Genomic DNA, 25,626 nt, shown 5'->3' with positions numbered 1-25,626 from the left:
TTAGTGAGGCCGACCTTGGATCGTCCTTTCCTTGAAGTAGGCACAACACCATCTTCAGGCTGCCTTACCTCGCTCCTTGACTTGTAAGCTTGCTTCACTGCAGAAGAACTCGCTCTGCGCTTGCGCAGTAGGGCGGCTACAGCGGATGCGGTGACGCCGAGGTCCCAATGGCAGAGCGAACATTCACTGCTGCCGCTGCACTGCCACTGCACTGTATAGAATGGTACGCTGCCAGACTAGTTACGCTTTCCTGCCAAGCCATCCAAAGCATTGAAACAATATACGTAAAATGCAAAAACGAGTGCACATAGGCACATGTACCTCAAAAAAAGTGCAGGGTTAAAGATGTGTGCTGCTTTCTTTTTGGGCTTAAAGAAATAAATCTCTATTATTAAGCTCAATCTCGACGCCAGACGCGTACAACAAGCTGCTCGTTTCCCGCAGTACCCCGTTACGCAGTGAGCTGCTAAGGACGGTTCAAAGATTAGGTGGCTCCTTTCAACGCTTTCTTCAGTTAAAGAAACATGAAGAACTCCTGACTTTAGGTAACAAAGCCGTATAACCTAAAGAGCGTTCTGAAATTAGCCCTTTAGGATCCCTTAATCTGTAGAGTGCAGATGCTTCCGACCTACAGCTCTGCTGTACGCCACTCGTATCAATATCTCATACGGCGTTGCAATTGATATAAGCTTTTGGAGGCGCCACATTCTACAACGAATGGCTCTCACACCCGTATTGAGAGTGTTTCTGCATTAACATTGTTTCATGCGTTTTCCAATATGTGCTAATTTCGGACTCCAAAGAAAGCCACTAGGAGACCTGAAGGCTTAACACACACGGATGAAAATGTTTAACTAAACAATATGCTTTATATTTCTTCGTGACGAAAGCAGGAAAGCACGAATACTTACGAGTAGTGAAACAAAAGCCAACTCCGCCGTAGGAGGCAAGAGCTGATGAGGACTCTTGACGCGATGCAAGGTGCTTTCAGTGGATAGCGAGAGTACCTGGCGGTGCTTTCTAGCTCCGTGCCTTTGGGAGCCGTGCCGGGCACAGTTCGCACCATTTGATATCGCTTCGATCATTCCATTCCGTCCCTTGGAATTTTGCGCAGTTTTGTAATGAGTGCCAGAGTATACTAGGGCATTTTTAGCAATGGAAAGGCGAATGAATTTTTCCCAATCAGAATCTTGAGAACGCAATATTAGTCCCAAAATCTAATTTATCAGTAAGATCACCGAAAATGTCTCACTTATTCATTTTATCGTCTCGTCACCGGACGGCCTGTTTTAGTCAAAAGACTTCTATTTTCAACGTTTTTGCATGTAGTTCCTCTCTATTTATCATCGACTTCATCGGAAATCTCCATTCGCTGTTATGTCTCCTGTTGAGGACAAGCCACAAAATTTCGCTATGACAGCCGTGGTTAAATTGGCACAATGCAGCGTATACTATTAGACAGAAATCTGCACCATGTATATAAAAAGAAAACCTGCAAGACGTCTAATAAGCAGAGACTTACTGACGTTGCGAAGACCTGGAAGAAATGTAATATTGAGAAGCTTACTGGCATTAGGGGGCCCATAAGATCGCTTACCCTCTCCCTCGCAGCAGCGCCAAAGTTTAAACCTTTTTTTTCACATCCAGTTTGGCGAACAGTGCTGAACGGCTTAATACCACAAAAGGAGGCAAATATGCGTTTTTCCTATTTGCTAAACATGCATCGTCAGCGACTAACTTGCGCGTGACCTTTGCGTAAATATATTCCTGGCATTAGCCTCCTCGAGATTCGTTAAAAGCTCTTTACACTGCCATCCAAAATAACACAGTCCACACCTTTCTTTTACTGCAGTGAAGATATTGACACCGCCAATTCATCGTCGTCGTTCTACTAGAACCACGAGAGCGCGGAATGCGCGCGCGAGCTGGCCTTAAAAAAAAGAAGCCGAAGTGTCTGGCTGCGAATGCTCCGCTTTTGGGGACTGCTACTGACGACCGCTGCAGTCACCTACTCCAACCGAGCTGTACCACCCGTGACATCTGGTGGGGGTGCTGGGTAACGCATTCCATGCCTCGGACTCCCCCAGCAAGCAGGGATTCAAGTGCTCCAGGGTCATCTGCCATCGAGGTGACGCCTGTACACCACGGCAGCCGCCGGCTCCAAGGCCTTCAACCCGAGTTTGGGCTTCTAGAGTCTCGCTCAACCCAAGCGGTTCGTTCAGCGCCATCGTCGACGACCGTCCAGCCCGAAATAGGCATGCAGACGACGATTAGTTCACCTTCTGTTGTGCTGCAGCAGCCTCGGGAGCCACCGATCTTCCAAGGTTCTCCAGGCGAAGACCCGGAAGACTGGCTGGAGAAATTTGAACGCGTGGCCCGGTACAACAGATGGGCGGAAGACTCCAAGCTTCAACACGTGTTCTTTTCGCTGGAGGGCGCAGCTCGTACGTGGTTCGAGAACCGGGAGTCGTCCATAACGACGTGGAACGTATTTAAAGACCAGTTCCTGAAGGATTTCACCACGGTGATTCGAAGAGAACGGGCCGATCTGCTCCTTCAGTCCCGAACCCAGCTACCAAATGAAAACATACTGGTATACTTCGAAGAGATGGCAAAGTTATTTCGTCGAGCTGACCCGGACATGACAGAGCAGAAGAAACTCCGGTACCTTATGCGAGGTGTCATTACTCCCCGGAGCCTTGCTGTCGCCAGAGGAGTCGTTAATCTCGTCGACGGAGAAACAGAAGTGCTGATAACCAATTTCGGTGGTGCACACCAACATCTGAACGTGGGAACCGTTGTGGCTCACGTCGATGCCATCGCCCATGTCAGCAGCACACCTAGTATTTCCACAATGTCGTTGTCGCAAGAGCAGAGCCCAGTCACTGGTTTCACGTTCGACGTCAATCCAGCACTCTTCCCGACGCAGCAGCAACAAGTTAAAGATCTTCTTCTGCGCTACGGCGACATCTTCTCGGTATCATCGCGTGTTGGACGAACTCACCTAGCGAAGCATCGCATTATTACGGACGATAACGTGCACCCTCTCCGACAGTCCCCCTACCGAGTGTCTCCCGCTGAACGCGACGCTATTGGCCGCCAAGTCAAGGAAATGCTCCGCGACGACGTAATTCGTCCTTCCCGGAGTCCCTGGGCAGCGCCAGTCGTCCTTGTGAAGAAGAAAGACGGAACATTGCGGTTCTGTGTAGACTACCGTCGCTTAAACAAAATCACCAAAAAGGATGTCTATCCTCTCCCCCGGATCGACGACACTCTGGATCGCCTTTGTAGCGCTAAATACTTTTCTTCGATGGACCTCAAGTCAGGTTACTGGCAAATTGAGGTCGATGAGCGGGACCGTGAAAAAACAGCTTTTATTACTCCAGATGGCCTGTATGAATTTACGGCCATGCCCTTTGGACTGTGCTCTGCACCGGCAACTTTCCAACGCCTCATGGATACCGTCCTTGCCGATTTAAAATGGCAGACGTGTCTCGTCTATCTTGACGATGTTGTCGTCTTCGCCCCGACTTTCCAGGAGCATCTTCACCGCCTCGAATTGGTCCTACAAGCAATAAGGTCTTCTGGACTCACGCTCAAAAATGAGAAATGCCACTTTGCGTATACAGAGCTGAAGTTCTTAGGGCACGTTGTGAATCAAGCCGGTGTTCAGCCTGATCCTGAAAAAACAACAGCTATTGCACATTTTCCGCCGCCGCAAGACCTGAAAGCTGTCCGCCGTTTTCTTGGATTGTGCGCGTATTACCGTCGCTTCGTGAAAGATTTTGCTCGCATTGCCGAGCCGCTGATGCGCCTAACAAGGTCGGACACACCTTTCACATGGGAAGCAGCGCAAGAAAATGCATTCCGCAGCCTTCAAAGTTTCCTGCAGGCGCCTCCCGTTCTGGCTCACTTCGACGTAAACGCCGACACGGAGCTCCATACTGATGCCAGCAACATCGGCTTAGGTGCTGTCCTGGTCCAGATCCAAGCAGGTCAAGAACGGGTCATCGCTTACGCAAGTCGATGTTTGTCACCAGCCGAATCAAACTATTCCGCTACCGAGAAAGAATGCCTTGCCATTGTATGGGCCACTTCGAAATTCCGACCGTACCTTTACGGCAAAAATTTTAAGGTGGTGACCGATCATCATGCCTTATGCTGGCTCGCAAGCCTTAAAGACCCGTCCGCTCGCCTCGTCCGATGGAGTCTGCGGCTCCAGGAATACGACATGACTGTCGTGTACAAATCCGGGCGCAATCACTCTGACGCCGATTGTCTGTCCCGCGCCCCAGTAGATCCTTCTACCGACGCCTGTAATGATGACGACATCTTACTGACTGCTCTCAGCGCCTCCTGCCTCGCTGACCAACAATGCGCCGACCTCGAACTTCGAGACGTAATGGAATTTCTCAACGGCAGCAACACGACCGCCCCACGCGCTTTCAGGCGCGTGTTGCCATCTTTATGCATCCGCAATGGTCTTCTGGTCAAGAAAAATTTCGCTCCAAACAATACGCAATACCTAATCGTCGTACCGCCTAGCCTGCGCAATGAAATCCTCCAAGCCTCCCATGACGAACCCACTTCTGGACATTTGGGCATAGCCCGTACGCTAGCCCGAATCCAAGAGAATTACTACTGGCCTCGTCTCCGTGCTGATGTCACTCACTACGTCAGAACGTGCCGAGCCTGTCAGCGTCGCAAGGTACCGTCAACCAAACAAGCTGGGTTCTTGATGCCCATTAGACCACCCACAAGGCCCTTCCAACGAACAGGAATGGACATGCTGGGTCCGTTCCCACGTTCGAACTCTGGCAACAAATGGATAATTGTCGCGACGGACTACCTTACCCGCTATGCAGAAACGTCAGCTCTACCCAGCGGCACCGCTTTAGAAGTCGCTAAGTTCTTCGTGCATGAGATCGTACTCCGCCATGGGGCACCTGAAGTGCTGATCACTGACAGAGGCCCTGCGTTCATGGCTGAGCTGCTGCAGGAGATCTTGGTATCCAGTCATACCAACCACCGCCGAACAACGTCGTACCACCCTCAAACGAACGGGTTGACTGAAAGACTGAACCGAACCCTTTCTGACATGATTTCCATGTACGTCGATATTGAACACAAAACGTGGGACGAAGTGCTTCCTTATGTCACCTTCGCCTACAATACGGCCATGCAAGAAACAACGCAGATGTCTCCATTCCAACTCGTCTACGGCCGTGCAGTGACGACGATGCTCGACGCAATGTTACCACATCTGGACGACTCTAGCCTTCACGCTTATACCTACACGTTCCTGGAACGCGCCGAAGCTGCTCGCCAACTGGCCAAAGTTCGAATTCAGGACCAACAACTTCGAGATGCAGATCGCTACAATCGGCGCCGTCACGACGTCCATTATGCGCCTGGCGACCGTGTGTGGGTGTGGTTCCCCATTCGGCGACGAGGACTGAGCGAAAAACTCCTCCATCGCTACTTCGGACCATACCGCGTGGTCAGGTCATTGGGCGACCTCAACTACGAGGTCATTCCCGATGGATTTCAGAAGTCCCGACGGTCCCCGTGCCCTGAAGTGGTTCACGTGGTCCGCCTGAAGCCTTATCACGATCGGTAGCCTCGCCCACTAACCCCGTTCAGTCCTTCCGACCTCTCCACTCACTCCCAGCATCGGGACGATGCTTCTTTTTACCGGGGAGTAATGACACCGCCAGTTCATCGTCGTCGTTCTACTAGAACCACGAGAGCGCGGAATGCGCGCGCGAGCTGGCCTTAAAAAAAGAAGCCGAAGTGTCTGGCTGCGAATGCTCCGCTTTTGGGGACTGCTACTGACGACCGCTGCAGTCACCTACTCCAACCGAGCTGTACCACCCGTGACAATATATCGTTCTGCTCTTACTACTGCCGCCTCATCCTAAAGCATACGATTTGCTCGTCCAAATCTGAGCTCTTTAATTAGGAACGCTATCTGTGTATTTCTGCCCTAGCTCAATCTGATATTAAAAATAACAATAGTATAATAAGACGCTTTTTTTTTCATCAAAACGATAGTGGGGGCCATGAGTAAAAGCTGCACGAAAGCCTTACCAGAACAAAAGGTCCTCTCTGCAAGGCGATACTGAAGCATACATGAACACGCTGAAATTTGTAAAAAGAGAGAAGGCAGGGTCTGCTTTGTTTAATGCAATACAAGGGAGCAAGAAAGAGGAAAAAAATCAGAACTGTTTACATCTGGGGCATTCAAAGTGGTGTAGTTCGCGAACCGTAGTGCGATGGTAATCAATTTCACATTTACTGAGGTTTTTAAAAAGTGTAGACTCAATTTAGGAATGTTCCCATGCAATATTTGGCACGGGGAATGACACCTTCCAGTATTCAGCGTGCTGTGTAGGATGTATCTTTTGATTGCAGGTGAGCTCAGCTGCCAAAACGTTCATGGCTTTTATTCGTCTTAAATACGACATTCAGTCGATAATGATATAATTTCCAAACGGGAACAGATCAGAGTATGAGAACTGCACGGAATATTAAAAAGGAGCTGCACTATCTTTTTTTTTAATGCGCATTGTATGGCTATGTTTGCGGTTTCGTGTATTCACGAGCTTGTCATCACGATAGCGTTCGAACAAATTGAGAGTTATAAGAAAAAGAATGGTTGCATTAGATAGAGCATTAACACATTTCACACGGGAAATTATCAGGTGCATGTGGGGCAATTACTTAGTTAATTAGAGCCAAAAATATCGAAAAGTAGGCGGGGGCGGAGCAAAATTGGCACCAAATATTAAAACACCAGAAGTGGGCGGAGCTAAAGCGTGGCGCCAAATTTGAAAAACCGAAAGGGTGGACGGAGCGAAGCGTGGCTCCAAATATGAAAACGAAGCGTGGCGCAAAGTTTGAAAGCTCAAAATAGGCAATGATGGAACCTGATTAATTTAGGCAAATAGGGGCAAAGAGGCCCGAGGAGGTGTCCCTGCTTACGCATTCCTCCAATGTGGGTGCAGCAGTGATCTCATATATATTTTTTTGTAGGATGCAAAGCTTTCCTAAGTTGTTGCAGTGGTGGAACCCCATACTAAAAAAACCACAGAGTTGAGAGTAAAAAAAGAATTATACATAAGCCTGTTTTCTGATAAAAGGTAGTATCGCTCTACTTCTCGATAGAGCGCCAATAATACTCTACAGTTTAGAGGAAACAGAAACAATGTGAATATTCGAAACATATTTTTCGAAAAAGTAGCCTCCCAACATTGTTTAACTACTTAATTTTTCGACGGAAGTCAAATGCAAAAAAGTCCCAGCACAGATAATTCGGCGCATGTTAATGAAGACCAAATGGTCCAAGTTAACCTCGAGCCTTACACTGGCGTGCCGTACAGCGCGCAATGCAGAAATATATTATTCTAGGGGCGCGCCGAATTCATTGAATACCGAAATCAGCGTATAACGACATACTGTAGTGCTGTCGTTTTAATTACGGGCGAAAGCACAACTAAACAGACCACTTGCACTGATGCTTTCCAGAATTGAGTAGACGGAAATTAGAGGTACATGATATGAGTGCGCGTGCAATGCGGTCTGGCACAGCGGCGCATAACACATCATGATTATTTACTTGCCTAATTCTTTACATGCGCAAGCATGATTGTAGTTAGAGCAGTGCGGAAAGCTCCGTTTACTCCTCTTGTTGTCTGTAATTACTGAAACGCCTTCCAACCCTCAATTTATTTAAATGAGCGAGTGTAGCGAATAGCTACGTTCAGGCTTCTATGGAATTATATGAATCACGCGCTCTTAAAAAAAGAAAAAAGAAAGCAGGTGGGCATCAGAACAAAGCGCCTACCCGACCCTTCTTTGCCTATGACTATCTTATTCGCTACCCGAGTTTTTTTTTCCTCCGTTTTCATTTTGCAATCATGTTACAGATGAGCTCTTATACTTTATGTCGAGGACTGCAGCTTTCGTGCTTCTCTCTTGGTTTGTAGCCATGTGCGCTGTAGTTAACCCGCCATTATTATTCAATCTGAATTTCAAAAATTTTTTGCAGCTATTTTAGAAGCCTTGTATTGTGCGGTTGTTTTCTATCGCTATTATTTCAGTTAGTGCTTCGGTATTATTGTTCTTTATTTGTTATTTTGCATTCTTTATGATTCCCTTTAGTATGTGATCATTAGCCCGTTATACTCAGAAACAGTGGGAGGAGATAGTTTTGTTTTTAATTCTTTTAAGCTTCCTGACATAAGATCTGCATGTGATCAATGCAACGAGTTTGAATATGGTAAATAAGCATGATTTCATGTCTTTCGTTATCAGCCGCTCTATAAGTATTTCTCCTCGTTTGGCCACAGCGTGAAAAATCACGGTTTCTCTTCTGCGATATACTAATCTCCTCATTTGAATGCAGCCCAGCAATAGTTTAGACGTCCATAAATTGAAATTCCGCCTTCATTTTTTGCGTTTGGAGACGTCTTAGCAAACAGGTTTGACGAGCCAAACAAGCAATTATCATCCTCGGTTATTTTGCCGCAACGATACTGTATTTAATACCTTCCTGGCACCGTAGCCAAATCTACGACTGGTGTCGGTATAGTAGGGCCTGAACTCATGTTGCATCTCGCAATCAAAAAAGGTTTGCGACGGGCTCGCACATGAATTCGGCTATTGTGGCAACCGGCACGCAACTGCAGCCAAAGCACCACCGGCCACGTGCCGTTGTACTATTGGAATAGTTTTCTAATTCGGAACCTGATGTGATGTTGCCAACTCTATATATAGTTTTGTCATTAACTGCCAGATTAGGGTGTTATAGCATATCGTTACCGTGTTTACGTTACCGTTTACCGTGTTACCGGAAGCCTTATTTTCCGGTTAGCGCGGCGCACGCCAGAAGACGTTTTAGCGTACCGTCTCTCCCGTAACAAGTCAGTGTAAGGCTAAAACGAGTAATGATGATTGTAGATGCCCAGCTTTTAATAATAAAAAATACGGATCCATTGCAATCATTTCTATGAAGTGAAATGCTACACGTTAATAATCTTTCTCTCTGCATATAAAGGCGTACCGACTACACTTCAGCTAACAGCTGTCTGAGCGGCTTTTCAAATGTGCCCGTGAAGCTAGACACCTTTGCCTACCTTGGCCAGTAGAGAATTTCACTACGTAGACCTCAGTAAGCTTGCATACACTGCGCACATTGCGTTGCGACCGCTGTAAAAAAAGCACAACTTCGACACCTGTTTGCCGTGCCGCATCGTCGCTTCTTTATGTGTTTAGATGTGAACACTGTGGCGCCATCTAGTGGCAGTAAGTTAATGCGCGCCAACTCCGGGCCAGAGATACTTTTTTATTTTCTGCAATTACTGGTGAATTTACCAAGAGAATTACCAGTCTTTTTTTTTTCGAGGAAAAAAATCATGAAAATATAGAATATTGGTAAATCGGGCACCAAACTGAAGAGCTTCAGTGTAGTCTTTGCTATTTGGCTATGTACACGACATACACTCAGGCTCAACTGCTCAAATATCGGCAAATAATCTCAAAAACACGGCCTAGTTGTTACTCAAACCGCAACGTATGGATGAGAGTTTGCAAATTAAAAGCGAATGCCTTCATGTATAGCGAGAAATAACGCCGTAGAACTTGGCGGCGGTCCCGTATTTGGTCCGAAACGGCCGTGCAGGGCGCCGCTATGTTTGTTTACGAGCGAACGCTTACTCTCCGCAACGCTAAAAGAGATTCCGTAAAGTGCTTGCGGAGCGGAAAGTGGCGGCGCATGCGCAGACGTCGCTTGCCGGGCACGGTTAACGGTAAGACGGTAACGTAAACATGGTAACGATATTCTATAACTCTCTATTGTGACAGAGTACAGTACGCAATGGCGTTCTTAAAGTGCAGCTTCGAACTACGTCAAGTGGCGCCATTCCGGAAACTCAACTTCGCGGTCAAAAACGAAACGTTAAAACACTGCGTCGGCCGGGAATCGAAGCCGGGCCACCCGCGTGGCAGGCGAGTATTCTACCACTGAACCACCGACGCCGACGGTACAAAAAGCCGCAGCCTTCGGATACATTGCGCAAGCACCTCCAATGTGGGTCAGTCTCCTCTATTTCGACCGAGTCGCCGTTCATGGCTCGCGTTACGCCGGCGGGGCTGATGTGCTCTAGTGGCCGAGTGGGTGAGAGTGGTGACGCTCAGGTCCGCCACTATCGCCCGTGTGCTATACAAAAATAGGGTGCATACAGGGGATTAGCACTGAGCCAGAGGTTGGGCCGCAAGAGGCAGCCGAACATGAAATAATTGATCACAATTCTGCGCTTTTAAAAAGATATTATCGCGGACTGCAGTCGAACTCGATTACAGTACAGCCCGTATAAAACGACCCTGAAGGTCACGAGGACTTCATTCGTTAAATCCGAAGTTCGTAGTAAGTAGACTTTTCATACTACGGTTGAGGATATGGTTCTCCAACAGAACTTATGTTTATTTCTTAAATAAGTGCGTTATGTGCGTCTATACCTTCAAAGCAGATCCTATCGCAGGGCTTTCCAAACTCTTCAGGGCGGTCATTTTCTTCTAGCTGAGGCCCTTGCCGTAAACTAGCTACTTCGGCGGCGCGATAAAAATAAATTGCGGTTCAAGTGTCCGCGTTTTTGATCAGTTTACCAGTGGTCACGAAGTGCTCGTACACTTCGCGTACGACGGCTTTGTGAGAGCACGGGGATGCCACGTTGGCTACCGCACCCGCATATTCATCCCAGGCAACAACTGTCCAGCTGTGCATCAAGGGCTCGTTGCCGCAGATTCCATGCGATTGATGACTTAGGTTTTCTACGGCGGAATCTGTCGTTCTATTGGGACGATATACCGGCGAAGGTAGCTCAGCGCACGGGCTCCAAGATCGTATTAGCTGCAATTGCCAATCGCCAACATTATTTTGTAGCGAGAGCTACACTGGGCTACCAGTGAGTATTTCGAGGTACATTGGAGAGGCCAGTTGTACGCATGCGCCGTTACGATAGCAACCGAAGTGGAGAAAAGTTCGGCGTGCGCATCGCCGTCGCCACGGCCGCGCGCCCGCTCCTCCGTCAAAGCCGAGCTTGACGTCACGCGGATGAAGAGTTGTGCGCATGTGCCGATACCATAGTAACCAGAGAGACCCCACAGCTGCGCCGCGCGCTTCGTCGCCGCCTCGCCGTACGCCGCTTTATCCCCCGAACCCGGCTTCACATGCGCAGCATTGCGTATAAAAAGCGGAGATGTAGTGGGCGTCTGTATCACAACGTTTGACATGCATGCAGAGAAGGAGAGTCCAGCCGCTGCTTAAAGGGGGTATAGACAAGAGGAGATTAACTCTTCCGATCCTGAGGTTGTCGCCTGGCAGTTGGCTTGAATCAAATAAGAACGCTGGAGTCTGTGTGTACGTGAAACAAGGTATCGCCGCTGTCTCCCTTCGATCGCGGTGAATAATGGTGAAGCCTGCTATGTTCGGCTTCTGCAAAGCGGAATTATCATCCAAGGAGTCTACGTGGAACCGCAAACATCTGTCAAGCAGACGATTGACGTGGCTGCCACGTGTATACCAACCTACGGCACGCTTTCACAGTTGTGTGTTACTTTGGGTGTTTTAAAGACAGTTGCCGGGCCAGTTGGCACATGATCTCACCGAAAAACAGCGCGCTTACACGGGGCACGAGAAAGGACACACGCACACACACAGCGCTGACTTACATCTGCAGGTTTTATTGCATTGCTCAGAATAAATACTAGAAAGGAAAAAAACAAAAACAGAGGAAGGCGAGGAAGAATTCCTTCTGTCGCATCATGTCGTCATAGTTATTCAAGATATTGAATCTCTTTTCTTGTCAATGCTATCGATGGTGTGCTAACGCATGACGCGGCTTTCCTATCAATGATGAAAGCTTCATACACCTCGCCCTTGTGCTGGTGATTATATCGCCTCAAAATCTGGCTTCGTCCAAAGTTAGGTGTGCAGTGACAGCCAGACACGTCTTTTGCCAGCGTGCTGCCGTATCCCGTGCGGATGGTAGTGGCGTGCTCTCGTAAACGGTCGTTTATACAACGTCGACTTTGACCCACATTCGATGCACTACATGACAGCGGGATCACGTAAATTACCTCCGTGTCACAGGGGGTGAACATTTGTTCATGCTTCTTACTGCACCGCGCTGGTTTTGGGGCATCTTCGTTCACCATTCTGCAAAGCAAATTGAGCTTTCTGGGTGCAGTTAGAATCAAATCAACTCCAGCGCGCCCTACTATCTTCTTCAACGAGTGGCTGATCCCGTGTAGATACGGCATAACAGCCCTCTTCTCTTTTTCTTTCCGTGGCTTCTTCGGGTGGCCAGATTGGCGGAGATCTTTTAGGAGCTTGAATCCGATCCCTGAAATGAGGGCATCCGGGAAGCCCGCTTCGCGTAGACGTTTCAGCTGGGACTCTGTGCTAGCTTGCACAGAGTAGCAGCAACGTGCAAGGCGCGCCTCTACTCAGTTTCTATCAAACGCCACTTTGTCCCGCACGAAGTTCGCTGCATTGTGGGTCCCTTACCTCCGTCAGGGAAGCATGGCGACGAATTATGCCGTCTTCTTCGCTCCGAGGCCTGGCACCAAGTGGAGTACGTCAAGGAGTGCCTAAGACTAGCCTGCCTTCGCGAAGGCCCGCCGGGAGGAGCTGAGAAACGCCTGCAACAAGCCTTTCGAAATGTATCGCAGTTGGCGGACTTCTTTTGGAAGAAGGTTCTAGGCTCGATTTCCAAGATAGAAAGCCAAGGCCGCCCTCGGCAGACAGTTCACGGCTTTGGCAATACGCAAGTACCGGTTAAAGCTTCTCGTGTCCTTGAGTTAGGACCGAAGTTCTGCATCGAACCCCGGCTTGACAAGGTTGAGCCTCTCGCCTTTGTTAGAAGGAGTGCGGTCAAAGCGCACGCTGAAGAGGCGGGCAGATGCATCAGTGAGGGCGTCGATGTGTTAAAAAAGGCACCAAAGAAGAGAACATCGGTACGGTTTGATGAGGTGGCATTGTCCTTGCGAGAGGCGAACCTTCGACTTCTGACAGCGGACAAAGGAGGATTTGAAGTTTTGCCTTCCTCGACCTTTGGCGAGAAGGCAAGTGAAGCCGTTATGAAGAACTTCCGTAAGCTCAATAAGGTCAAGCCGCAAGCTGTTAAGAAAGAAGCCCAGCATCTTTGTTACGCCTTCAACCTGACAAAGCTGGGTACAGCAGTGAGGAAAAGCAAAGGACTGTGCCTAAGTGCGTTCTTCACGGTGAAGACACATAAGGACAACTGGCCCTTCAGGGTGATCGTGTCGGAAAAATGCACCTGGCAGCACTCCATGGGCAAGTTTCTGCAAGACTCACTGTCTTTGTTGGCCGTGGAAGATCCGTTCCAGGTTAAGAAGCCTGAAGAAGTCTCTGCTTTCCTTCATGGCTCATGCCCGAAAGGTGTGAGTGTTTTTTCCATCGATGTAAAGGATCTTTACTACTCACTACTGCACCCTTCTCTGTTTGATGTGATTACAGAAGGCATTGAAGCTCTGGGTACTGTACGGTTTCGGAACGCCTGCGGAATCAGCACAGAGAAGTTCCTCGAAGCTATGGCCCTTTACCTAAGGTCTACGTTTATCAGCTTCAATAATGAACTGTTCGTATAGAGGCAGGGCGTGTGCATCGGCTCCTGTGTCGCACCTCTACTCAGCGATCTCCTGCTTGCAAAGGCGGATCGTCGGCTAAAAGAAGCGTTGCTCAACACCAACGTAGTAAGGGTTTTTCGTTTTGTCGACGACTTCCTCGTCGTCTACAAAACGTCTGATCAGGACCCAGGCAAGAACGTGGAGGCCCTTTTCAAGGTATTTTCTGAAAACTTAGGAGAATTTGAATTGACAAACGAATTGCCTGATGAAGGCCAACTTCAGTACCTTGACCTCCGGTTGTTTCCAAGTGAGGACCATCTGTGCTGGTGCTATGCTCCGAGGTCAAAGAAAAGCCTTTTGCCATACTCTTGCTCGCATACGAAGCTCGTCAAACGAGCAATAGCCTTGGGTGCCTTGAAGAATGCCCTCAAAAGATCGTGCCATCACCGTCAGCAAGCTAGCACAGAGTCCCAGCTGAAACGTCTACTCGAAGCGGGCTTCCCGGATGCCCTCATTTCAGGGATCGGATTCAAACTCCTGAAATATCTCCGCCAATCTGGCCACCCGAAGAAGCCACGGAAAGAAAAAGAGAAGAGGGCTGTTATTCCGTATCTACACGGGATCAGCCACTCGTTGAAGAAGATAGTAGGGCGCGCTGGAGTTGATTTGATTCTAACTGCACCGAGAAAGCTCAATTTGCTTTGCAGAATGGTGAACGAAGATGCCCCAAAACCAGCGCGGTGCAGTAAAAAGCATGAAAAAATGTTCACCACCTGTGACACGGAGGTAATTTACGAGATCCCGCTGTCATGCGGTGCATCGTATGTGGGTCAAAGTCGACGTTGCATAAACGACCGTTTATGAGAGCACGCCACTAACATCCGCACGGGATACGGCAGCACGCTGGCAAAAGACGTGTCTGGCTGTCACTGCACACCTAACTTTGGACGAAGCCAGATTTTGAGGCGATATAATCACCAGCACAAGGGCGAGGTGTATGAAGCTTTCATCATTGATAGGAAAGCCGCATCATGCGTTAGCACACCATCGATAGCATTGACATGAAAAGAGATTCAATATCTTGAATAACTATGACGACATGATGCGACAGAAGGAATTCTTCCTCGCTTTCCACTGTTTTTGTTTTTTTCCTTTCTAGTATTTATTGTGAGCAGGGCAATAAAACCTGAAGTTGTAAGTCAGCGCTGTGTGTGTGCGTGTCTCCTTTCTCGTGTCCCGTGTAAGCGCGCTGTTTTTCGGTGAGATACTTTGGGTGATTTCAGCAGGAAACAGGACTCTCTTAGTCAGTCTATGACAGAAAAGTTTTACTTTAATTTAGCTTCGGACCCTCACATTGAGACTACACAATGGAGAACTATAGAGCTTGTATAGATAGCTTGCACCGACGTCACATCCGGTGACCGTGCGATGTCAGTCGGCCCTCCTGCCGAACCACCACCAGTCCGCCTCTAGCTTACCGCCGCCTCTGTTAGCTCGCATCGTGTTGGTTCTCGTTCATCCGTAGATTCAATATGGTTTTTTGTGCCACCCTTCAGTGCTCCAACCGTAGCGACGGCTCCAGGCGAAAGAAGCCGATTAACACGAACTTCTTCTGCATTCGTTAGATAATCGTAGGCGTGCAAGTGCGAACGCCCCAGTACTCTCAGTACGAATCGGCGCGGACTGCGGCTGGCTAGCATTAAGCGCGACGATTTGGACCCCGAACAACCCCAGTTTACGTGTGTGCGGAACGCAATTTCTGACAGGTAATAGGCTTGTGCCGGGAACTAAATGCTTTCGAAAACGTGGGAAACAAGCACTACACCCTGAAGTGAATGTTGCTGTTTTGATTGACGCCATCCAATTTGCATGACAACACAAGCCCAGAGTGGGTCCCGCGTCGCTACATCTAGGCTACAGCACTAGGCAAGCCGGTTCGGATCGCAGCGAGCGACGACGGCAGAGAAAGCGGCGTGCCGAAGCCGAGCTTTTCGTCTCGCAGGTGCATCGCAGACAGCCTTCCCACCCACCTGCTGGAGAAATCCTTGCGTGCATCCAATGATTTCAAGGCTTTCATTTCTTCCGACGTCACAAAGCTGGAAGAGTAGACGATATCCCCGTGGGTCACATCAGGGAACAAACACATCAACGCCCATCGTCCTGTCGACTCCCGATCGCCGCATGTACGGACCCATATCGTCTCAAATTTTCACTTAGTCAGCGCAGCGCCGATGGAATAATTTCAGAGTATTAGCCTCCACAGAATGGATGCTTCCTTTGCGGAGTAGGCAGCGCGCACGAAAGGATAGGAAAATAATCCAAAGCGTCCCAGGAGCGGCCTGTAATGCATCACAGGGAGGACGGGCGGGGGCGGCCGAATGGTTCGGCAGCATGGCCGGCAGCGCTTAATGGGGGCGGAAGTGACGTCACGTGCAAGCTATGTTATAAGGCTCTACCAAATCTGAATACTGTATCAAAAAAATTGAGACCGCTGCATGCTACTTCGCAGATCATCGGGCAGTCTTCGTCTTTGTCAAACAAAATGAATAAAAGATGTGTGTAATCAATGTGTCTTATTGCTAAACATACAATGACCACAACAAGCTCAGCCGGAGAAACGTACCTCTCGCTACGTATATACTGGCATAGCCGAGCGAAGTCACTGCCAATTTTTCTTTCTTTTTCTCTGCCCACACTAATATATGTTTACACGCAACCTTCACACGGTAGGAGCGTAAGAGGTTAAGAGCCGGCTCGGCAGATAACACAAGCCACTTGAACGGCAGGGCCAGCAAGCTCAAATCCCTGCCGTTGGCTGATCTCCGACCGAGCGAAGGAGCTTCGCTCTTGACGCCGCCCCTTTCTCGTGACCACTGGACTAATCCTTAGATGCTGTAGTCGCTTTGCAAGCCGGCAGACGCGCCCAATGCGCGGTGCACATGCAAGCAATGATCGGCATCGGAACGCACTTGACAGGCCGTTGTCTACAGTTTCGCCTTACTGTTGCTTTTTTGGGTAGCCGCTAGATTTCTCACGGGGGCTGAGAGGCGCTCTCCGGTCTCGGCGCTTGTAGGAAGCGCGAGCTTTTCGACTCCTGGGGCGAGATCACGGCACCTCCTCGTTTGCTGTAACCGGTAGGAGTGGCCACAGTTCTTCGTTACATCTGATGCGCGTTGTCATTGCCACAATACTTATTTTGACAGTAGCACCCCGCTCATTTCTAATAAGTGAGCGTTTATTATTGCGGCTGTTGTATGCGGGCTCGACTGTATATGGAGCTCGAAATGGACCACGAAATAGTTTCGTTTACCGATAATTAGATATATAAAAATGTCAATAGATCAGCTTATCTCCAACACACAAGCGATAATACATTGCGCATTGTCCTATAGGCTATAACCCTACAGTGCGAGATTGGGTGTCACCCGTGTTTTGAAAATAGTACGAAAAGAAGTACACAGGAAAGAGCAGAAGATGGCAGATAGAGAGCGAACTATCAGCTCAATTCATTGCTTTCACAACAGCATATATATGCAGTATTCACACTTGCAAAAGAAGGGAGAGAGGGAAGAAAAAGAAGGGGATGACAAGTCAAGCCTGCTTAGGTCAGCAAAAGCAACAGAGAAAATTCCTTTCCATATCATATAAGGTGACCGAGGTATCGCTAACACAATTATCGCCTTTTTCTTTGATCTTGAATGTTTTTAAAAGTTCGCGGGCTATTTTGTTTTTTCTCTTGCCCAGAATCTTGATTTCTTTGAGCAGCGCCTCACAACCATTGCATGAAATGAAATGAGCGGGCAAGTTCGCCCGTTCTCTTTTTTGTATAGAAAGGGCATGCTCCCCTGTGCGTTCAGTGACGCAGCGTCCAGTTTGGCCGACATACAAGCGTCCACACTTGAGCGGGATTTGATAGACCACGCCCGTGGCACATTTCGCAAAATGTGCCTTTCACAAACATTTCACAAACCTTACCTTCTCCAGAAGATAAAGAAAGGCAAGCGCAGCTGTGAGCTTGAGCGCTTGCAGAGTACAAAGCCGGTGGTGGTCCCATACATGCACAAAGTCGTCCACAATTTAAAAAAGTGGCAAACAGGCATGCTGTTCCAGTAATTTTTTCGCCCCCCCCCCCCCCAAAAAAAAATTCGCTGTGTTATTTCCCAGGATCACCGAGGAAGGAGCCCCACGAAGCGCATGCACAAAGAAACATGCTGTTCAGTTTGTGAAATGTGCCACGGGCGTGGTCTATATAAAATCCCGCTCAAGTGTGGACGCGTGTATGTCGGCCAAACTGGACGCTGCGTCAATGAACGAGCAGGGGAGCATGCGCTTTCTATACAAAAAAGAGAACGGGCGAACTTGCCCGCTCATTTCATTTCATGCCATGGTTGTGAGGCGCTGCTCAAAGACATCAAGATTCTGCAGGGCAGGAGTAAAAACAAAATAGCCCGCAAACATTTAGAAGCATTCCACATCAAAGAAAAAGGTGATAATTGTGTTCCCTCGGTCACCTTATATGTTATGGAAAGGAATTTTCTCCGTTGCTTTTGCTGACCTATGCAGGCTTGACTTGTCATCCCCTTCTTTTTCTTCCCTCTCTCCCTTCTTTTGCACGTGTAAATACTGCATATATATGCTGTTGTGAAAGCAATGAATTCAGTTGATAGTTCGCGCTCTATCTGCCATCTTCTGCTCTTTCCTGTGTATATACGTCTTGTCGTGTGCGCAAAGCCATCCCAAGAAAGCAAAGGAGTGCCCAGTCCCTGTTATATTTGTAGGCGCTGGAAAAAAAGAAACCGATTGAAGCCTAATTTCTTTACATGTCGTGCTCTCGGCTCCGAAAACGGCTCTACGGTTTGACCATTTTAATAGGCTCTCCAGGATCTCTAGACAAATTCTTCAAGTTTTCCCTGCTGTCGTCATGTGCCAAGTGGCCCTCAACGATAAAAATCACCGCGGGAATTTTGAATTGTCGGTATATCCCATTGATTTTTATGGCTATCAGAAATAGTTGATATGAACGCAGGAAGCATTTTACAGCTCAGATTTTGCAGTTAGGAGGAAGAGTCGGCCATGATAATCACCATGGTCATGCAGAATTTCTCAGCACTCCCTGGGTTTCTCAAAATTACAAGTTTAAAATATCCGAATTGAGTTACGCTGTGTTCGCTTGTGGCTCCCAACAGATGGCGCTAGGTTCTGAATGTTCTCAGCTACATAGATTTCCATTCTGTAAACATTGAATTCTTTTGAAAACACGTTTTCTACTAGGCATCGAGAAGCCGCTACCTTCGACGTGTGCGGAAGATCATTAAAAACCAAAACCCCGTTGCAAAACTCCAGTCCGTTATCTCTACGATTAGTAATTTAAAAAAAATCAGGATTTCACCCATTCACAAACACCACTTTCTATTGAATCGCTACAGGCAATTAAGCTTAGTTAGGCTGGTTAGGTGCCGTCCCGAATTCACGGCATGAAATGAATCCACATTTCGCAAGGGCGCAATTAGATTTATTTTGTGAGTTTAATCGAGAAAATTTACATTAGTTCACTCCATTACGCCTTCTGACATTTTAACTCCCAGAAATAAAATATCATACAGTAAAAATACGCCAAACCTACATGCAGCCGTGCTGACGTTAATAAAGAGATCTAGCATAGCGGAGACGTACCTACTAGCGTAGACGTACACCGGATTACCGAACGCCTTCTGCGCGAAAACAGTTGCAGGAACTGGCGCAAGTGGGGTAACTCGAGTCGATAGTCCTGTATACGTCTCCGCTAGTAGGCAAGTACGTCTATGCTATGCTAATCCTCTCTAATATATCAAGATGTCTGATCTTGCTCTCATTTCTAACATACACAAAAATGCAGAAAGCTAAACACCAGAGGCACACACTGCAGTCACCAGAAGGTTGAAACATTTTACGCCACTCCATGAACGGTACTCCAAGATTGTGAGGGGAAAAAATGCGCAAGCGATGACTGCTCTCTGCACACGGTAGCAGAAAAATACTGAAAGCCTGCATATGCTTTGTCGGCGCTTTGCCTTCTACCGACTGACGCAATAGCAATAAATGTCAACAACAAAGCATTGGCCTATATCTGCAGTGGTCGCAGCAGATTGTCCACGGACGAAGACGGTTCTATGTATTCGTTAGTCCCTTCATCTATACGGGGAAAGTTTTTGGGGCGTTTGAAAAAGGAAAACCCCTTTAGACTTAGAACTTGCAACTTCTAAATGATTAGCACTCACAAACAACGCTAGTAAATTATAGCTCCGAAAAAACGTGTGTGTTCCTCAAGTGAGCTCGGAGTCGGCTGTTCATATCGGCACGTCGTAGTCTACGAACACGTTTCCTTTCTCACGAATCCACTTGGTAGCGATCCACTTGGAGCCATGGAGCACGGGACACCCTATGTGCGCCGTGCGATCGTCCTGGATTCTCTTTTGGTGAAAAAAAGGGTAGTGCAAGGGCTCGCCCTCACCAGCGTATGGCCTCAGGTCGAACCAAAAGAGCGCGTCGCCTGCCCGGGGCTTCGCGGCCAGCGCCGGCTCGGCGAAGGCCGTGGCACCCCCTGATGGCACATCTGACAGGAACACGAGCATGGTGGCCAAGCGGTTGCCGCTAATGCGCTCCACTCCCAGGGTGCCGGCGCCGTCGAACTCAATGGCATCCAGGTGCAGCGCGTAGTAGCCGCCCAGGCCGTAGTTTACCACCTGAAACGGTTCTGCGGAATCCACCGCGAGCCCCGTTGCGGCCGCCACTCGCGCCGTCAGCTCGGGCAGTAGTGGGTGGTCTTCATCACTCAGCCAAGACACCTGGTGGCAAAATCAGGAATTTGGAGACGAACATTTAGACGAGAAGGGGGAATGTGAAGTCCATTAAAAAGGGGGGAAGGGGGCGCAGCTGGGTATACACTGCGAGTAGGCAGCGGTAGCGAGCTGTGCACGCTTGCAAATGGAGCTACGCTGCTCTACGGCACACCCTAGGCTACAGAATCTTGCAGAACTGTTTCCGGCGCCTTGTCCGAGCAAGGCCGTTACCTACATTTCGTATATAGCGCGAATAATTTAATGGCATAACCGGTCATTACCGGTAGCAGGTAAAACCGCCTTAGGAAACGTCTCATGACTCAAATACTGCAAAGGTGCACAACACAGGATAAAGCTTACGGGAACCTTGAGGCAGAATTTCAATTAACCGGGTGTCAAGTGAACACACGAAGTGACAAGCGCACCAAACATAGTCGACTAGAGCTTAACGCAGCGTACCAGAGAAAGCAGCGTACTTGATGCGGTACTCTTATGTACTGAACAAATGTCAGTCAAAACTGATTTGCTGCCAACAATTGTTTCGTAATAGTTTCTTATCCACGAATTCTACAGAGCTTCAAACGCAACGTGCTTGAGTACAATCCCCCAAAGTTGATTAAGTTTGAAATAAGGTAGTAATTACTCAGAATACATCCAAACATAGCCAGATGGCTACAAAGAAAACCTGTATTCCTTCCGCAGAATCTTCGTAGTTTAAGAAAAATTCATCCTAATTCCGGATTCGATCCCGCAACCATTCCCTGTCTGTGACAGTTCTACCAACTGGGACAGTGTTGATATTCCTATGACTTTTCTCATTAATCTCCAATTAAACCAGACCTATGCCCACCACGGTCACCCTCCTCGTCTTCGGCAGGTGGTGGGTTCGACTGCCGCTGCCAGCCGGGTAACGACCGGTTTGTTTCTTCACGTGGGTAAAACCTTAGCCGCCGGCCTGGCTCTCGGCTTTCCAGGATGGATGGCCTGGGAACGGAACCTGCGCCTTCAAATCCCGTCACTGTGAGCTTGAATAGGCACTTTCGAAAAAGGGCCACGAACGCCTTTGCCGCAAAAGGTGGATTTCGGTCACTGGAGATTCGATGATCTCCCTTCGTAATGCTAATGTCCTGAGGATAAAATACCTTAAATTAAATCCGCCGAGGGACCTTAGCGGTGGCCTTGTGGTAGAACATCAGCCTCGCATTTGGGTTCAATCCTTAGTGCAGCTAGGCACCCACCAGTTTTTTTATGGGTACATGAGTTCCCCCAGAATGGTGCTCGGCTCATCTGACCACAGTGACGTGATTTGAAGACGCTGCCTCCTTTCTCAAGCCGCCCACACTGGAAGGGCAAGCACCAGTCCGCGACATGGCCTGTTCCCATTATAGAAAACTGGTGGGTAACTGGCCGGCAGCGGGAGTCGAAGCCACCACCTCGCGAAGCCGAGGCGGCACTGCAGTGACCATATGCCTGCTAACTTCCTAAGATCCCATCCCCTGACTCTCTGTCGCCACCTGCCACGTTTCCTTTCGCTTGTAATCATCTCAGTTGACATGCGGGAACACCGGTGATCATGCCCTGTCCACACTCATTTCCTCCCCTTGTTGTCAGCTGTGATGTAACTAACTGGCCGCTTGTTCCTTAACTCCCTCGTCTCTCTTCCTGCCTTTTAACATTACACCTATCAGTTTCCTTTCCATAATAGGTGGTCCTCGATTTAACCGATAGACTTTTGTCAGCCTTCACCTTTTGGGTATGGCGACATGCATCTATTATATACTTTCTGCCTGAGGAATAACTGTAAGCTGACATTCACGACTTGAGAGCATCTGCCTAATGCCCCTCACCCCGTGAGGGGCATGCTTGTAATGCTTGTAATTCATTACTGCCAATGCTTGTAATGAATGAAATGCTTTCTCGTTATCAATGAACTCTATATACAAGGGCTGCTTATTTTCTACGCCTTTGTCTATAACCTGATTAATGTTCTGAATATGGTTTATTGCCGAGTACCCTTCCGGAGCCCAGCCAGATGCCTGGTTTCACATGTTTTAATATAGGAAGGACGAAACTCGTAATGTGTGGTTTTCTCCATCACGCTGTACAGCGCAGCTCATATGCCGCATGCGCACCAAAAACGAATAGAGATGAAGTAAACGACAGCGGTGGCGCCCACCCTGTGGGAACACGCGGTGCTACATCAATACGTGTCCTACTAGTTCATTTAACCAACCTGCTCTAAACAACAACAACAACAACAACAACAACAACAACAATAATAATAATAATAATAATAATAATAATAATAATAATAATAATAATAATAATAATAATAATAATAATAATAATAATAATTGGTTCTTGGGAACATGAAATGGCGCAGTATCTGTCTCATATATCGGCGGACACCTGAACCGCGCCGTAAGGGAATGGATAAAGGGAGAGTGAAAGAAGCAACCGGAAAACGTTTTTTAGCCTACATATTGATGCACGCTTTATTCGTTATAACACGAGGTTACTGATAAATTGTTATTTTGATATTCGTGCTTAAGTTTATAATAAACCAATTATAATTATGCTCATTAGAAGTATGAGTCTCGCTTCTTATTCGCCGTTTCATTTCCTCCAACTTCGTTTCGCATCTAAGGCTACGCTAGTAGGTCGGCGCATTTGATGAGAATAACGCTGAGCACTTTATGCAATGCCATATTGGCAATTTAATGATATAGGGAAGGGGTGAGGACTACATTCCCTCCTTTTGTTACGGCCTTGCATACAAATTCATTTAACATGCTATGACGCGGTGGGGGCGCTGCGCTAGGAACTTACGAGCAGAAAATCATGCCTTGTGTTGGCCCGCACGCCCAGGATATGCAATTACTGCACGTGACAGGAGACAAGATAAAGTGACAGGTTATGAAAAGCGGAAGGTTAGAACTATGTGGCGAAAGTTTGCATGCCGGTAAGCGTGTCGTCTGCACGCGCAAGATGTTTTTGTAGACAGCCACATTCTCATATGTACGCGAACAAGAAAACGAACATTCAGTATATACCGTGAGTAAACAGGGAACAACGCATGAAAAGTGCAACGTCTTCATTCGTTCGCGCTGGGAAAACAAATCGCTCCGTACAAAGGCAACATTTTGTAAAGCTACTGAACACTAGAGAACTTATTGGAACATGCAGTTACGTTGAAGCAGAAAAAGGAACGACATTGTAGATGAACCCTAACGTCTTTTTTCCTCGGGCCTCTAGAAATATTTGCCTAGAAACGCGACTGACGCGGTGCCCTGCATACACATCTCTCACCTTGCTGATCCGCGCCGCACTTTCAGTGCCGTCAGGAGCGTCCTCACTGACGATAGTTCCGCGTACGAGGCTTCTAGAACCCATATTTCGGATAATTTCACACTCCGAGCGTCCAAAAAACTCATGAATTAAGACAATTCGGGGGTCGTATGAGAGGAACTCAACCTTGAGTGGCTGGAAAAGCAGATAGGGATGCCCACCATTTACCGACAGCTTGCAGACAAGGTCGCTTTGCTGAGGCCATATGTCACCGGACTGTAAGCAGATAGATTTTAACTCATTTATATCATCGCTCATCATTTCCCTTCCTTCGGCCTCTTGTTCTGTTCTGCGGTGAGCGTCTGTGAGCAGAGAGGAGAGTCCCATTTCAAACGTGAGCCTCAGTGAGGGCGGAGCATCTAGATCTTGCGAGATCTTTTGGAGGGCAGTGGCTGACCATGCCGTACTGTTTCCAAATGGTCCCTCTACGAAGCACCCCCTGGCCACGTCTTTGAGATCGTCGGCAGACAGAGGCGGGAGCAGGGGAGATCGCATCACGGCCATTTCGGGCACCGGGACATCGTAGACCTGTTGCAGATTGCATAATCCCCCAGATGCTGCACTGAGGTCGCGTGCCAAAGGCCACCACTTCCAGAAAGTCTCGGCGTCGAGAATGCTGCGAAGAATCTCCCGATGTCGATCCCTGATGGAAGCCTTCGTGAGTTTCATATGGTAGCCACTTAGCCGGCTAGCGAACAAGAATTTCGTCAGGGCATCGCTATGTCTCGGTGGCACCAAAGTAGCAGCTTCGAACTCGGAAGTTCTTCGTCTGAGTCGAACCTCTTCCGCGAGCGAGAAGCGAGACAGGTCTTCCAGGGCTAGGCTCTCCGTTACCAAGCCCTCCTGGAGGTGGAATGTTGAAGTGTGGAGCTCGGTGATACCGTCGACTTGGAAAAGTAAGCAGCCGAAAGGAAACACGAAGCTGAACAAGCGCATGAGTGTTGCTACGGTACCGAATAGCTGGTGATGATGATGGACACGTGAAATCGGGAAGCGCTTTGTCTTCTTCTTCGTCCTCACAATTACGCCGAAAAAAAACCCACTGCGTAGAATGAATCCTCAAGCTTCTGCTCTACGTCTATCCGGCGCGCGCTGTTTCGAGACATTATGAGGCTCTGTGTACCAGGGACAGTTGCTTAAACCTGGTATCTAGGACAAGCCTTCGAAATTTCAACAAATGCTTCTAGAATGCAAGGCTGGCACCACGTCCTGCGTGGCGCTGAACACTCAAAACCACCGCGAGAATTTTGGATGTGCCATTGGTTTTCTATAGTGTTCGAAAATAGTCGGTTCGACTGCGGAAGCACGGTTAATTTCGCAGCGAAGAGGAACATTCGGCGATCATAATCACCATGTTTAAATAGAATATCCCGGGACTATCTACGCTTCTCAAAATTGCAAGGCTTAAAATATCCCAATTTAGCTGAGCGGTGTACGCTACTGGCAGTCAGCAGATGACGCTAGTCGCTGACGTAGAGGTGAATTGGGCTTTAGCAAAGTATTTCCCTTTCTTTCTTTTACTACCTGGTGCAGTAAAGCTCAGGTAGCACGCACGCGCTTCATGTTCGTCAGCAAACACTCAGATAAGCGTGCGCACGGTTGAAACGCATTGAAAGCTTTCTCACAAAATAAAATTTGAATTTTATTTGCATATTTTTCAGCGGGTTATCCTGAGGTGAGTTAGCGCAAGCTGGGCAAGGTTCAGTCTACTTTGTGACCGTTATGCACGTTGAGCGCTTCGTGCCGCACTGCGTGACAGAGTGCCATAGGGTTATATTTGCCAATGGTTGTTAGTGAAGGAACAACGCTT

At 48.2% G+C, this 25,626-nt stretch overlaps 1 protein-coding gene and 1 non-coding gene across 3 annotated transcripts in view; both read right to left on the bottom strand.

The window, feature by feature from the left end:
* The window catches only part of LOC144115653 (prolyl 4-hydroxylase subunit alpha-2-like), a 71,395-nt gene that overhangs the window by 9,981 nt on the left and 35,788 nt on the right, over positions 1 to 25,626 (bottom strand). The window contains exon 2 of one of the 2 annotated variants that reach the window (XM_077650099.1): positions 20,141 to 20,474. In XM_077650099.1, the coding sequence (XP_077506225.1) occupies positions 20,141 to 20,474 (334 nt within the window). Of the gene's footprint in view, positions 1 to 20,140; positions 20,475 to 25,626 lie in introns of those variants that run through there. The other variant, XR_013311505.1, reaches the window with a different exon arrangement.
* TRNAG-GCC (transfer RNA glycine (anticodon GCC)) lies at positions 9,968 to 10,038 on the bottom strand. Its single transcript has one exon. It is a non-coding gene; the product is annotated as a tRNA-Gly (tRNA).

This window comes from Amblyomma americanum, chromosome 1 (genome assembly GCF_052857255.1).
Source record: "Amblyomma americanum isolate KBUSLIRL-KWMA chromosome 1, ASM5285725v1, whole genome shotgun sequence".
Taxonomy (NCBI): Eukaryota; Metazoa; Arthropoda; class Arachnida; order Ixodida; family Ixodidae; genus Amblyomma; species Amblyomma americanum.
This window is presented reverse-complemented; position numbering and strand designations above follow the sequence as displayed.